This window comes from Wyeomyia smithii, chromosome 2, assembly GCF_029784165.1.
Source record: "Wyeomyia smithii strain HCP4-BCI-WySm-NY-G18 chromosome 2, ASM2978416v1, whole genome shotgun sequence".
NCBI classification, from domain to species: Eukaryota; Metazoa; Arthropoda; class Insecta; order Diptera; family Culicidae; genus Wyeomyia; species Wyeomyia smithii.
The window spans coordinates 184,456,597-184,471,015 of NC_073695.1; the positions used below are offsets into that span (position 1 = coordinate 184,456,597).

At 40.2% G+C, this 14,419-nt stretch overlaps 1 protein-coding gene across 1 annotated transcript; it reads right to left on the reverse strand.

Moving 5' to 3' along the window:
- Positions 1 to 12,804: 12,804 nt before the first annotated feature.
- Positions 12,805 to 14,186, reverse strand: LOC129720256 (uncharacterized). Its single transcript, XM_055671707.1, has 3 exons — positions 14,103 to 14,186; positions 13,267 to 13,843; positions 12,805 to 12,968 (listed from the first exon to the last, which is right to left on the reverse strand). The coding sequence occupies exons 1-3, from the start codon at positions 14,184 to 14,186 to the stop codon at positions 12,844 to 12,846; spliced, it is 786 nt and encodes a 261-aa protein (XP_055527682.1). The 3' UTR covers positions 12,805 to 12,843.
- Positions 14,187 to 14,419: the final 233 nt, after the last annotated feature.

Here is a 14,419-nt window from a genome sequence, read left to right on the forward strand (position 1 = left end):
AAGGGCGTGTTCAGCGTAACTCTCAACTAGAGAAAGAGTTTAAAACACCCGATTGTGGAGTAATTGAGTAAAAAAACAATGCGCTGGAAACAGACACTGTTTCGTAAAACGAAGATATACTAAACGAATATATTTTCAGAGAGAAACATCAAAATTCAAAATACAGGAAGTAACAACAATTCAAACACGTGTACAGAATATTCTATACTTGTCGTAGTTAGTTGTTCTCGAATGTTCTTTCCAGTGTCTTTTCGAAAATGCAGGAAATTAAACTGAACTGAAATACTGCAACCATAACGTGTGAAATTCAGTCACATCCTGCGCATCGCCATCTGGGGTGGTTTGCCAGCGAGCAACACACTTTGAACTTTCTGATAAATTCTTCGAACCGGATGCGCACAGTCCTGCGGAAATAATCTCTTTCTCTCGGTCACAACGACAGTAACTCGTAGTGTTTACCCAGAGGGGTGGCCACTTGAGCTAAGCCAGTTGTGCGGACGGGGGCTTGATTTTCATCACCGTTAAATTGCTATTTATTCACGGTAAAATTATCATACGTAATTAATAATGAAAATATCTCTCGTTTTTACTGCACTCCGACTAGACTGCTTCACTTTGTCGCTAGTTGGATAGAGTGAATGGTCAAAGGATGTTTGGGGCCGTTCCTAAACCACGTGGTCATGAAGGGGGGTACGGGGGGGTTTGTCAAAAGACCACGAAAGACCACGCACGGGGGTGGGGGGGTTGACGAAATGACCACGTGGTCTTTTTTCCTGGCTTATTTTTTATTGTTGCCCCCAAGTCACGAATGAAGCTTTTGCATTTAAGAAATAAAGAATGTAGGTACTAAAAGTTTAAAAACGAAAATGTAAAAAAATTAAGCTAATTTTTGGCAGTTGACAAATGAAAAGACCACGTGGTTAAAGTCGAAAGGGGGGGGGTTAGCCAAAAGACCACGAAAGACCACGGGGGGGTACGGGGGGTATAAAAAGTGATCAAAATATGACCACGTGGTTTAGGAACGGCCCCTTTAGTTTTGTATTCATCCATATTTATTTCTCGCTTTTATAATAATAATACGCGGCACAGTTATAACGCAATCCTCAATTGGATTGTTGATTTAGGATTGTGAATGAGGCAATGCTTTTGCACCAGTCTAACGTTTTGACAATCTGCAACATGTTTCAAACATTGTCATTTATGCTGTCATCGCGTGAAAACCCACACTGACCGACCGACGTACAACCGACTACATCCAACCCATCGCTCTTTCAGCCCGCGGCAAGGACTCCGAATTTCTACATGCATGAGTTTGCAGAATGTCGAAGCATAAATTTGTCAACCCCTTTCTCTCCAAGTGTAATTCTCGCTGGTAAGGCCAAGGGTGGGATTGAAAATGGCTTCATCGCACATCGTAAATCTCGTTCCGTTGAACAATAATTTCGCTCCGAAACAGCAACGAGGTGGTTGGAAGTGCGGCCGGGAGTCAGAAATCGCATTATGCGGTATCTCTGACCACGCGAGCAATTCTGGTGGGTGCTTTATAAACTTTAAGGTCGCTGTGAGCTAGCTTGCAGAATGATCTGGTTTTGTAATGATAGCTAAAGTACTCCGTACTGATCTTTCCTTTTCCGATTGCTTAGTAAATATAATTATTTGTTTACTTTTACTAGTTAGTGAACTCTACGTTAAAAAACTGTTCGATTTGCTCAACAATTTTTTAGTTCCTTTTTTTTGGTTTCACCTCTCTTCATTATACATTTTTCGTAAGTTCAACTTTCACAATAAACACCAAACCCAAAGCGGCTCGCTGCCTTCCACCAATTTATTTCGTCGAGTGCTCGCCAGACATCCATACCAAAGTGTCAAACTATCGGAATCTGATCGATGATAACCGGCAGTTTAAATTTATAGCATCATTTATTTCATCATGGTTCTATTGTGTCCGGTCCTGTTGCTGAATTCCTGTTTGCGCCCCGAACCTCTGTTGTCTGACGGTATGTATTGAGTATTTTGAGTGTGGCAGCAAGCACGATGTTCTATACATTTTCGATCGAACCATGGAGGACTGGAGGACCGAAAAATGTAAACAACACGCCAAAAATCCATTTCAATTGCGGCATTACTCTGCTGCGGTGGGGTGAGCCTTCACGACACGCCACTTGTAGTGCAAAGTGGGGTGGAAACTATTTAGTTGAAATTTGAAAATATTAAATGTCGTGGATGGAACAATGTTTGAATTATGCTTCGTTCTCTTTTATTGTTTGCTAGCAAGAGACTTCACTGGAGTGTAACTGAAATACGTATTGAACCGCATTCCCCTCCGTCCCTCTCGTGATGGCTGGGGGCCATTGACAAAGACTGCAAATGAATCCAATTATTGCTCGCAGCTATGCATGCTTGTAGTGCTTTATTTGAATGGTCAAGTGATTCGTCCAGTTCTGTTTGTCACTTTCATGCTGTTGTTCAGTGCAATATTGGCCATTACGGCAGTAGCAAATCGGAGGGAGCTCGTGGTGTGGGTGCCCATTTTACCAGTGTATTCAGTAGATGAGTGGTTGCGAGAGGCTTTCACGTTTGAAGAGTGGCAATTTCACATTTTCATTTTCACTTTGCAGCTTCACCGTACCCCGAAACAATGAGATTTATAATTACAGCAACAATCTGGTAGCATTGCGCTGGGCTAGCGCAGATGGGCGCGGAAGCCAGGCCGGATGCACATGACGGCGGCGTGTTCGGGCAGGCGAGCAATGCGATTCCCCGCCGAGGGGGATGCTTTGTGGCCAGCGAAACTGTTTTAATTTGATTTCGGGTGGTTGCTAGCTGATGGAGTTTGCAGTTTGCAAATGCAATTTCGGTCAATCGAGCTCAGAAGGAAATCTATTACGGAGGAAAATTGAGTTGACCAGCTTTGTTGTATGCAGCTGGCAATTAGAGATCATTGTTGGAGAGAATGCTGAACAAAACCGATTGTTGCAAGTTTCGGGGGTCATCATTTTGCACTCCACTTGATTTTTGGAATATTACAATATTGTTTTTCGCTTTCGTAAGCCTCAATGCTAAATAAAAATAATATCGTTACACCCTCTACTTTTGTGTACCGTTTCTAGCATCCACTACACACACTGTCTTGTGGGAGTTATTTTTGCAACTGAGAGAGTGTCTCTCTTTCACACGCTGTGTATAACAACTTACGATATCTACGACTTGTGAGTAACACCCACAAGGCACTTTCTGTGTGTTTGATTGAGGCGTGCAAGGGACGGAACACAATGGTAGAGGGTGATATGATATTATTCTTAGAAGAGATTACCTTTTCAGTAGTTTAGTTGACCTGTTGTTCGGGTCAGAAATATCGGAGATTTCCGGTTGGAGTCCCGTCTGGATAAGAATTTTATTTAAGTTTAAATCACACCTTCTGTTCTCGTTGATTTTTCACACCCTCGTAAAACTATCTACTAACGCTGTGCGAAATTTCGAGGTTTCCAAAACTGAACGAAATTTTTCTCAAAATTCTTCAAAAAATGACTAAAATTTCATAAATTTTGAATTATTTTTTTCATTGATTCATATTCAAACAGAAGGCTTAGAGATATTTTGAGTTTATTTAAGTGGACAAATTTCAAGAAAATTCTGAAAATTAGGAAAATTATAGTAAACTACAAATTTTTTGAAACTTTATAGGTCAAAGCATTTTCGAATCTTAATTAAAGTTTATAACAGCAAAAAAAATTGGTTCAAAAATCAAAATTTGTATCTGTTTATTGAAAAAATGTGCTCTCAATTTCAATAAATTTCGTTTAATTTCGTGAAACTAAAAATTTCGCATACCCTCACTACCTACATTACGCGCTCTACAAAATTCAGTAAATTGCCCTCGCACAGTGGTCCAAAAAGGCAGAAAGTGTAACTTAATTTCACAGGATCTTTCACTAGTTTAATTGTGTTTTCGGACCTATTATTTGCATGAATAACTAATTGTGAAAAATTTTAAGTTTAAATTAGTTTATTTGACACGGCACGATACATTTTCTGTTTTACTGAGCCAAGTACAATTCGTATTAATTCTACGTTAGCAGGGAAAAGAGGGAGGCCTTTTCTTTATTCTCGCGGCCGACTACGAGCTAGTGGGGATTTAAGGTGAGAGGAGGGGAGATACAATTTTGACTTAAAACTATTTTGGAACTTTGTTTTTCAACTGGTAGAGCAATTGTATTCTTGTTTGTTGTGGGTTCAAAATATTTGTGTAAGCATAGATGCGGGCTCTTCGTTTCCGTGTCTTCAGCATAGCATATTTGTATCCTTAATCCGACAAATAGACAAAGAAAATTTTAAATTTTAATGTCAGCGTTTTTCAGAAAGCAGTATGGCTGTGTCATGTACTGGAGATCACCGCTTCCCAGAATGTCTCTAACGGGTACGTTCGGTTGTTTTCCTCGGGCCCGAAGGGAATCTATAAGCTCGGACCTAACACCACAGTATTCGGTACACGACCAAACAACATGCTCGATGTCATGGTAGCCATCGCCACAAACGCAGTGATTACTGTCTACAAGCCCTATACGAAAGAGATGCGTGTTTAACGTGTAGTGATTGGACATAAATCTGGACATCACGCGAATGAAGTCCCGACCTACATCCAACCCCTTGAACCATGCTTTCGTCGATACCTTAGGAAAAATGGAATGTAGCCACCGTCCCAGTTCATCTGAGTTCCATGATGATTGCCAACTGTTGAGTGTTCTCTGACGCAAAGGGCTATAAAATTCATCATAAGCAATTGGTCTTTCATAAATATCGCCATCAATAGCACCCACCTTAGCAAAAGAGTCAGCCTTTTCATTACCCGGAATCGAGCAATGAGAAGGGACCCACGCTAAGGTAACCCGGTAATTTTTATCTGTTAAAGCACTTAAAAACCGCCGTATTTTCCCCAGGAAATACGGGGTGTGCTTCACAGGCTTCATCGATCGCAGAGCCTCAATGGCACTGAGACTATCTGTGAAGATGAAGTAGTGGTCTGTGGGTAGGGTTTCGATGATTCCAAGAGAGTACTGAATAGCAGCAAGTTATGCGACGTACACGGAAGCAGGAGCATCGAGTTTGTAGGAGGCGGTAAAATTTTCGTGGAAAACACCGAAGCCAGTGGACTCATCTAGATTAGATCCGTCAGTGTAAAACCTTTTATCATAACTAACATGTTTAAACTTATTCGAAAAAATCTTAGGGATCTCTTGGGGTCGCAATTGATCCGGGATACCAGAAATGTCTTGTTTCATGGTGGTGTCGAAGAATATAGCATTATTAGAAGTATCTAAAAGTGCGACATTGGAGGAATCGTATGAAGAAGGATTAATATCTTGAGCCATATAGTCAAAATATAAAGTCATAAATCTGGATTGAGATTGAAGGTCGACCAACCTCTCGAAATTTTCAATTACTAATGGGTTCATAACTGTGCATCGAATTAGCAACCGGTAAGAGAGATTCCAAAAACGATGTTTCAACGGAAGAATACCCGCTAACACTTCAAGACTCATCGTATGGGTCGACTGCATGCAACCCAAGGCAATACGCAAACAACGATATTGTATTCTCTCTAATTTTATAATGTGCGTGTTCGCGGCGGAGCGAAAGCAGAAACAGCCGTACTCAAGAACTGACAATATCGTTGTTTGGTAAAGCCTTAGAAGGTCTCCTGGGTGGGCTCCCCACCAGGTTCCGGTAATCGTACGAAGAAAATTAATCCTCTGTTGGCATTTTCGTGTCAGATACCTAATATGACAAGCCCAGGTGCATTTAGAGTCGAACCAGACCCCGAGATATTTAGCGACTAAAACCTGAGAGATCGTTTTACCCGTTAGTAGGAGCTGCAGCTGAGCGGGGTTATGCTTCCTAGAAAAAACGACCAACTCAGTTTTCTCCGGAGAGAATTCGATACCCAGCTTAAGAGCCCATTCAGACAAATTGTCTAAGGTATCTTGCAATGGTCCTTGCAGATCGCTAGCCTCGCTACCAGTAATGGATACAACGCTATCGTCTGCAAGTTGCCTTAGCGTGCATGAATTTGCAAGACATTCATCGATGTCATTGACGTAAAAATTATATAAGAGAGGACTTAAACATGAGCCCTGGGGAAGGCCCATGTAACTAATTCGGGAAGTTGTCGAATCGCCATGTGAGAAATACATATGCTTTTCTGACAACAATTGAGCAAAAAGTTATTCAGATTTAGTGAAAGTCCCTGCGAATGAAGTTTCGCGCTTAAAACTTCTACAGAGACAGAGTCAAAAGCCCCCTTAATATCCAAGAACGCAGAAGCCATTTGCTCTTTTCGAGCAAATGCGAGTTGAATTTCAGTAGAAAGCAACGCTAGGCAATCGTTCGTCCCTTTGCCCCGGCGAAAGCCAAATTGAGTATCTGAAAGTAAACCGTTTGTTTCGACCCATTTGTCTAACCGTAAGAGGATCATTTTCTCCATTAATTTCCGGAGGCAAGAGAGCATCGCAATCGGCCTATATGAATTGTGATCAGAGGCAGGTTTCCCGGGTTTCCGAATAGCAATGACTTTTACCTTCCTCCAGTCATGCGGAACAATATTTAGCTCAAGAAACTTGTTGAACAAGTCCAACAAGCGTCTTTTTGCAGAGTCGGGTAGATTCTTCAACAGGTTGAATTTTATTCTATCTAACCCTGGAGCCTTATTGTTGCACGACAGGAGAGCCATTGAAAATTCCAACATCGAAAATGGAGGCTCTTCCGTAGTTACTATAAACGCGTCGCGAAAGGTTTTCTGTTCCGGTACAGAATCCGGACAGACCTTTTTGGCAAAATCGAGTATCCAGCGATCTGAATACTCCTCACTCTCATTCAAAACGTCACGGTTCCGCATGCGCCTGGCGGTATCCCAAAGAGTGCTCATCGCTGTTTCCCTCGACAACGCGTTTACGAACCGCCGCCAGTACCCGCGTTTTTTCGCCTTTACTAAGCTCTTCATCTGCCTGCCCAGTGCCTCGTACTTTCGTAGTAGGTTGACAGTGCCGTACTCCCGGTAGTCCTTAAACGCCGCGGACCTTCGCGCGTACAGCTCAGAGCACTCTTTGTCCCACCATTTGTTGGTAGGGCGTTGTCTAATCGTTACCCCGGGTATCGGTTTCGTCTGAGCTTGCGTCGCGGCGTCGATTATCAAGCCAGCTAAGAACGCGTATTCTTCCTCCGGAGGAAGTTCCTCGTGAGTCTCGATAGATTCCGCTGTAATAGACTCATAACGCTTCCAATCAATATTACGTGTAAGGTCGTAGGAAATATTGATTGGGTTCGGGGGAGTTGAACCATTAGCAATTGATATAACGATTGGAAGATGATCACTACCGTGGGGATCGTTGATTGTGAAAAATTGTGAAATATTATTCAAAAAATTGTTTATTTGACATGGCACAATGCGACTCGGCTTTACGGTGCCAGATACAAAATTATAATTATTATTGTTTATTAGCTCGGCTATAATTTTTTTCCGGGTGGACAGGCAGCTTCTGCCCTTATCTCCCAGAAAATGGATTATTTTCTATAATTTAGAAAATAACTATTTTATGTTGAGACATAGAGGAATGGTTTATTCGGCAATGTTTTAGAGGATATTAAAATATGGAACTTTGTTGAACAAACGAAATTCTTATCTTAATTAGGTACAAAGTTATGAAGTACATTATAAAGAAATTACCTAAAATTTAGTTTTTTGTACTTAATTTTTGTTAGTTACATTTTACAAGAAAACATTATTAGGAAGAATTGTTGGGACATACAAAACACACATTATTTCCAAAAACCACGAAGTTATAGTATATTTTAGTTTATTTTTCCGATAACTTTCAGAACGTATGCGATAAAAAGGGGCAAGAGGAATTGTAACGATGTAATAAATACTTTTCCTCAATGTTTAGCTCAAGTACTTCAAAGTCATAGAAAAAATAAGCTATATGAATAAATACTCTCAAAATTATTGAAAAATAAGTTAAATATGCTATAACTTCGTAGAGAAAAGTCCTGGTGATGTGTGGTCTTTGACAATAATTTGTGTTTTGTATGCCTCAATGATTTTTTAGAACAGCGTTTTCTTGTAAAATGCAACTTACATATGTTAAGTACAAAAGAATAAATTAAAAGTAACGTTCATATGAAATACTCCGTAACTCTGTACTCAATGAAGATATAATTTTTTTCTTTAATTTTTTTACTTTTGGACTCCCATGCGTCTCATAGACGTATGGTAATGACAAGAGATGTGCCGTAGTGGAACTCAAAGTTGGAGCGTCTAAGGAAAACATCCCGGAAAAAGTTCAACGAAGCGAAACGTACTTCGGATTGGGCGCAGTACAGGAAAGCTCTCACCGAGTACAACAAAGAAATTAGGAAATCCAAGAGGAGAACGTGGATTCAAACGTGTGAAAGTATAGGCAACACACCTACGGTTGCTAGACTTCACAAAACACTGGCCAAGAATCACACTACTGAACTTGGCAGTCTTAAGCATCAGAATGGATCCTTTACGAAGACTCCCGCCGACACGCTGAATCTGATGATGGAAACCCATTTCCCGGGCTCGGCTGTATGCGAGGGTTCCGCTAATGGTGAGGTGGGAGACGACCTTCTGAAGATTCTGTCGGAATCTGAAAAAGAAGATGTCTCAACTTCTAACTGCAGGTGTTGACGGAGTGTTTCCAGAGTTACTTCAAAAAGGTGAGGCCACCCTGATACCGTTACTAACCGAAATTTTTAAGGCCAGTTTAAGATTTTACTACATTCCATCGAAATGGAGGGTTATCTTTATACCAAAAATGGGAAATAGAGATAGAAATAACCCCAAATCTTTTAGACCCATAAGCTTGTCTTCGATCCTGCTGAAGACAATGGAAAAAGTACTAAAGGAATATCTATATGCAACAAACATGCTTGGATACCCTTTATCTAAATTTCAATTTGCATATCAAACAGTTACAGCGCTCCGCACGCTGGTGACAAAAATTGAAAAATCTCTTTCAGCAAAAGAAAAAGCATTATGCTCTTTCCTGGATATTGAAGGTGCTTTCGATAACACGACCTACTCTTCCTTGGCAAAAGCGATGAAGAAGAGTGTGAAACATACGTGCATAGTCAACTGGATTCATGCTATGCTTGCACAAAGAATAATCTCTTCGGAGCTGGGGGAACATCTATAACCGTAAGAGCCACGAAAGGATGCCCTCAAGGCGGAGTACTTTCACCACTCCTGTGGTCTCTAGTTGTGGATGACCTTCTCTGTAACCTAGAAGATAAAGGTTTTGAAGTTGTGGGCTTCGCAGACGACATTGTAAGAGGAAAGTTTGACAATGTTGTCTCGGAAAGAATGCAGCTTGCTTTAAACGTAACTTATCTCTGGTGTAAAAAGGAGGATCTGAACATCAACCCGGCAAAAGTAACAGTAGTACCTTTCACTAAAAAGAGGAAACTTAACCTAATGCCTCTTGAGGGAAGCTCTGTCCAGTTTAACATTTTCTAGGTTTAACTCTAGATGCGAAACTTAACTGGAACGCCCATTTAGACATTGCAGTAAGCAAAGCGGTCAGTGCGTTCTGGTTTTGTTCCAAAACGGTTGGTAGGAAATGGGGCCTAAGACCAAAAATGGTCAGATGGATCTACACCTCCATCATACTACCGAAAATAACATACGCTTCCTTAGTGTGGTGGTCTAAAACAAAAGAGGCTACTGCAAGAACAAAGTTAGCAAAACTTCAGAGACTGGCGTGTATTGCCATAACTGGAGCAATGCGCAGCACTCCATCGAAAGCGTTGGATGCTATTCTCCACCTGCTGCCTCTGCATGAATTTGTGCAGTTAGAAGCGGAAAGGAGCGCCTTGCGACCCAAACGTCTTAAAGAGGTCTTACCTGGTGATCTGGTAGGTCATCTGAGTATTTTGCAACACTTTAAAAGAGGGCCTTTGTTGGGTATGTGCGGAGACTGGATGAAACCTTTGGATAACTACGACATTCCCTACAAGGTGCGTGAACATCGCGCTCCGACTGGGAGTGCGGAGTTAACATGGTCCGTCAGGGGTCAACGGAATTCTTCACGGACGGCTCAAAAATCGGAACGAAAACTGGTGCGGGAATCTTCGGTTCTGGTGTACAGATATCAGTGGCAATGGGCAACTGGCCTACTGTATTCCAAGCGGAGATTTACGCTATAATCGAATGTGTCAACGTTTGTCTGGAGAAAAACTACAAACATGCGAGTATTTGCATTTTCTCTGATAATCAAGCGGCACTAAAGGCTCTTTGTGCTGACAAGTGCACGTCAAAAATAGTGTGGGAGTGCGTTCTCTCACTGCGGAGGCTGTGTCGTATAATTGACAGAGTAATTTGTACTGGGTTCCCGGGCACTGCGGCATAGACGGCAATGAAAAAGCAGACGAACTGGCCAAACAGGGCTTCAACTCGCCATTTGTTGGTCCGGAACCCTTTTGCGGTATCTCAAATTGCACTATAAAAATGGAACTTAAATACTGGGAAGAACAACGGGTGACAGTCAACTGGAGGGCTGTCAGAGGGTGTCACCAGTCGAAAACGGTAATAACGCCAAACGGGAAAATTACTAAAAAGCTCCTAGAGCTCAATAGGTGGGCTCTTTGTTCTTACACAGGACTAATAACTGGGCACTGCCCAAGTAAGTATCATTTAAAGAACATTGGTCGAATTCAGGATGACACTTGTCGCTTCTGTAATATGGAAAGCGAAACCTCAGAACATCTGCTATGCAGCTGCGGTGCATTATACATGAGCAGAATCAAATTTCTTAGCAAGAGCTGCTTGCAACCAAGTGAGATTTGGTCTGCTAACCCTGGTAAAGTAGTTTGCTTTATAAAGCACATTCTACCTGACTGATAGCGTGCCGAGGCAACGGGCCATTCACTCGATCAATAGTGGGTGTCTGGTTTTCTACATGGTATGTATAGTAATGGGGATATACTACAATAGTTCTAATTAATGGACGCAGTAGTCTAGCTCCACTACAAAACAAAAAAAAATGACAAGAGATGACTTTAGAGAATTTCTGAACTTTCATTGAAAGATAGAATAAAAGTTATTAGTTTTGAGATACTACACTAGCAAAAATTTATTTTGAAAACAAAATGTGATTCTAATAAAATTGGTCGTCTCAGTTCTTTTATTTTTCAAGATATTTTTTGGGATAGACAGTTAAGTTACCCTAAATTCTCCTGAACAAATAAAAGTGGGCATGCTTGAGGAAAAAAAGTTTTTTCAACAAAACCTTTTGGTATCCAACCCTGTTTCGACTCAAAAATGTTTCATAGACATGAGAAAGATTTTGTTAGAATAATTTTTTTTTTTTTTTCTTAAGAGTATCCATTTTTAAACCTAACTAACTAACCGGAAGACTGGCAGTTGACTAACACTGGCGTGTCGGTGGTCAACCTGTCGCCTGCTTTGCAACTCTAAGACTATTTGAGAGGGGGCTGTACAAACCGCCCTCCAGATGTTCGGGTCTTGGCACATCCTCTGAACTAGGTTGTCCGGAGTAGTGTCTGGCCCGCTCACTACCATAGTGTCGCTTCGCGCCCGCGCAAAACGAGGACATACGAAGAAGTCATGCTCAGCAGTCTCTCCCGTATCCACGCACTCGGGGCATATGGGGGACCCCGCATGCCCGAACCTGTGTAGATACTGCCTAAAGCAACCATGACTTGACAGGATCTGTATCAGGTGGAAGTTGACTTCTGCACGGCGTCTCCCAACCCGTCCGGATACCACCGGAATTAGTCGGTGCGTCCATTCACCTTGCGGGAAATTGGACCATTCCTGCTGCCACCTGGTCATCGATAATAGTCATCTGGTACCTCGTAAGCCCCTTGTGTTACGGTGGTCGAAGCATTCTATGTCCTCCCTAATGACTGTACGAAACGCTCTCGCAACCCTGAGGCACATGAGCCTGTAGGTACTGTCCAGTTTACCACGATAACTGTAAGTACCTGGACCACACTGGGCCCCCATACCTAAGGACTACACCACGCTGGCAAGAAGTTTACACCTGCTGCCATTCACCGCTGAGCTATTCGACATCATTCGAAACAGTGCTGCAATAGTCGTTGAAGCCCCCTTGCAAGCATAGTTGACGTGACTCTTAAATGTGAGCTTACCCGAGCAGGAGAAAATATCTCAGTAATACCATATTCAGATATTGGAAACTTGATAACACCATACCTTATTTTGATCTTGATAAGGCTTACATAGTTGGTAAAATAACAAAAAATAATACCAAAATTTTGTTCCTCCAAGACTATATGAATAACAAATCTTGATACTTGAATAACAAACCAATAACTTGCATTGAAAAGTTATGAAAGTAGCTGGTTCAGATATTATCGAATTATGAGTACCAAACGCATAACTGAACATGTTATAAATAATCAATAACTGCTGAAGGTAGCTTGCAGATATGCAATAGAAAACGAATATTTGAATGAGTTATCAGCTTAAGATCTCACGAAAACCTATGCATGATATTCAAATTAAGACCTAAATAATATCATACCCAGTTTTTTGGATTTCTTATGTTTTACCAAAAAAAGTCACTGCATTTATTTTTCATGATTTATTAAAACAATAATGTATAAAAAAATAATAGTTAAAACAAATGAATTATTCGTTTACTTACAGATCATTCATTTTTCTCTCTTTCCAAAGAAGCTGGTAAGAATAAAATATGAGTTATATTTTTATCTTCTTGAATAATTAGTGGATCACCGGTTTTCTCTATCAAAATATGTTGATAAAAATTAAATACCAATTTACTTATGTTTAATTCCTGGATTGTTCGAAGTGACGCGTGTAATCAAAGACGCTTTCTTGGCGGCCTTCTCGTAAGCTGTTCCTGGGGAGTCCTGCATTATGAGCCTTCTTTCATAAAGGCGATCTAGAAAAATCGAAAGAAGAATATAGGGAAAATATTTATTATATATTTTATATTTATATATATTTATATATATATATATATATATATATATATATATATATATATATATATATATATATATATATATATATATATATATATATATACATATATATATACATATATATATATATATATATATATACATATATATATATATATATATATATATATATATATATATATATATATATATATATATATATATATATATATATATATATAATTCAAATAATAGTAACTAAGAGCTTCAAATTACCTTTCATATATCCCACTTTTGATGGATCAAGCTGTGTTCTGTCCGGCGTGTCTACAGGTTTCGCTGATAGTCCTTTACCTCCGCCCGGGTTGTTAGATGACTTTCCAGTCACAGTTGCATCGCCAGTTCCTTCCGGAAATAATTCAATTAACAGTTCCTTCACAAACATGTAATCGCTATCTTTGCAGGATTGTGAAACTTTGATAAGCCAGTCTTTCTTCGGGTATCGGGGAAGTTCAGTGAATGTAGCTCCCGTGGTGTTTGTTACAGCGTGTTGCAGTTTGAAATTAAGCTCTGTAAGACGCTCGTTTTGTTTAGTCAAGCTACTAATTTTATCTTCCAGCTTTTCTATAATCGTAGCTGTATCGTTTAGATCCTGCTCAATAGAACTTGTATCCGGTTGCGGCGCCTTATGATATCTTATAACAGACGCAACGGCTACAGGTGCCTCCAAATCATTGGTTATTTCAATTGCTGAACTTTCAGATATTGATTGAGATTGGTTGAAAGCGCTGCTTCGTGAGCAACCCTCCCCCGGATCCACCACTTCCGGAATGGTTCCTGATTTTTCAGAATCCTGTTAATAAACTAGCATTGAAGAACTAGTAATAAGTACGACATAAAATTGAGAATGAATTCACAGGATTGAGACTTAAATTTCGCTCCAAAATATAACTTTTGACCGTTAGCCTTACTCAAAAAACTATTTTTTAAGCGAACTTAAAGCCTCTTTTGTGAAGAAGTCCTATTTCTCTGGTTTGTGAGCTGTTTAGTCCGCCATTTTGTCATATGCTTTTTGTAGTTTAAGAAATAGGATATAATGGAAACATACATACCGTTTCCATAAATGCCAGATTCGCAATATTTGCTGCCAGTTTCACTCGTTTGACAGAAAGACGTTCGGATTTTCTCGGACACATTTTTATAAAAAACAACATTTTTGATTCTATACTTTTAACACTTCTTACTGCATTAAACCACGGAAGAGAAATGGACGTTAGATCGAGACCGAAAGTTATATGTGCACTGTCAAAAAAATTATCCATATCAAGAAAGTCAAGAATAACATTCCGAAATGCCGAAGGTTATATAATACACGCTAACGACGAGCTATTTTAAGCTAAGTTGAAAATAATCAGCCTCGATAAAACTG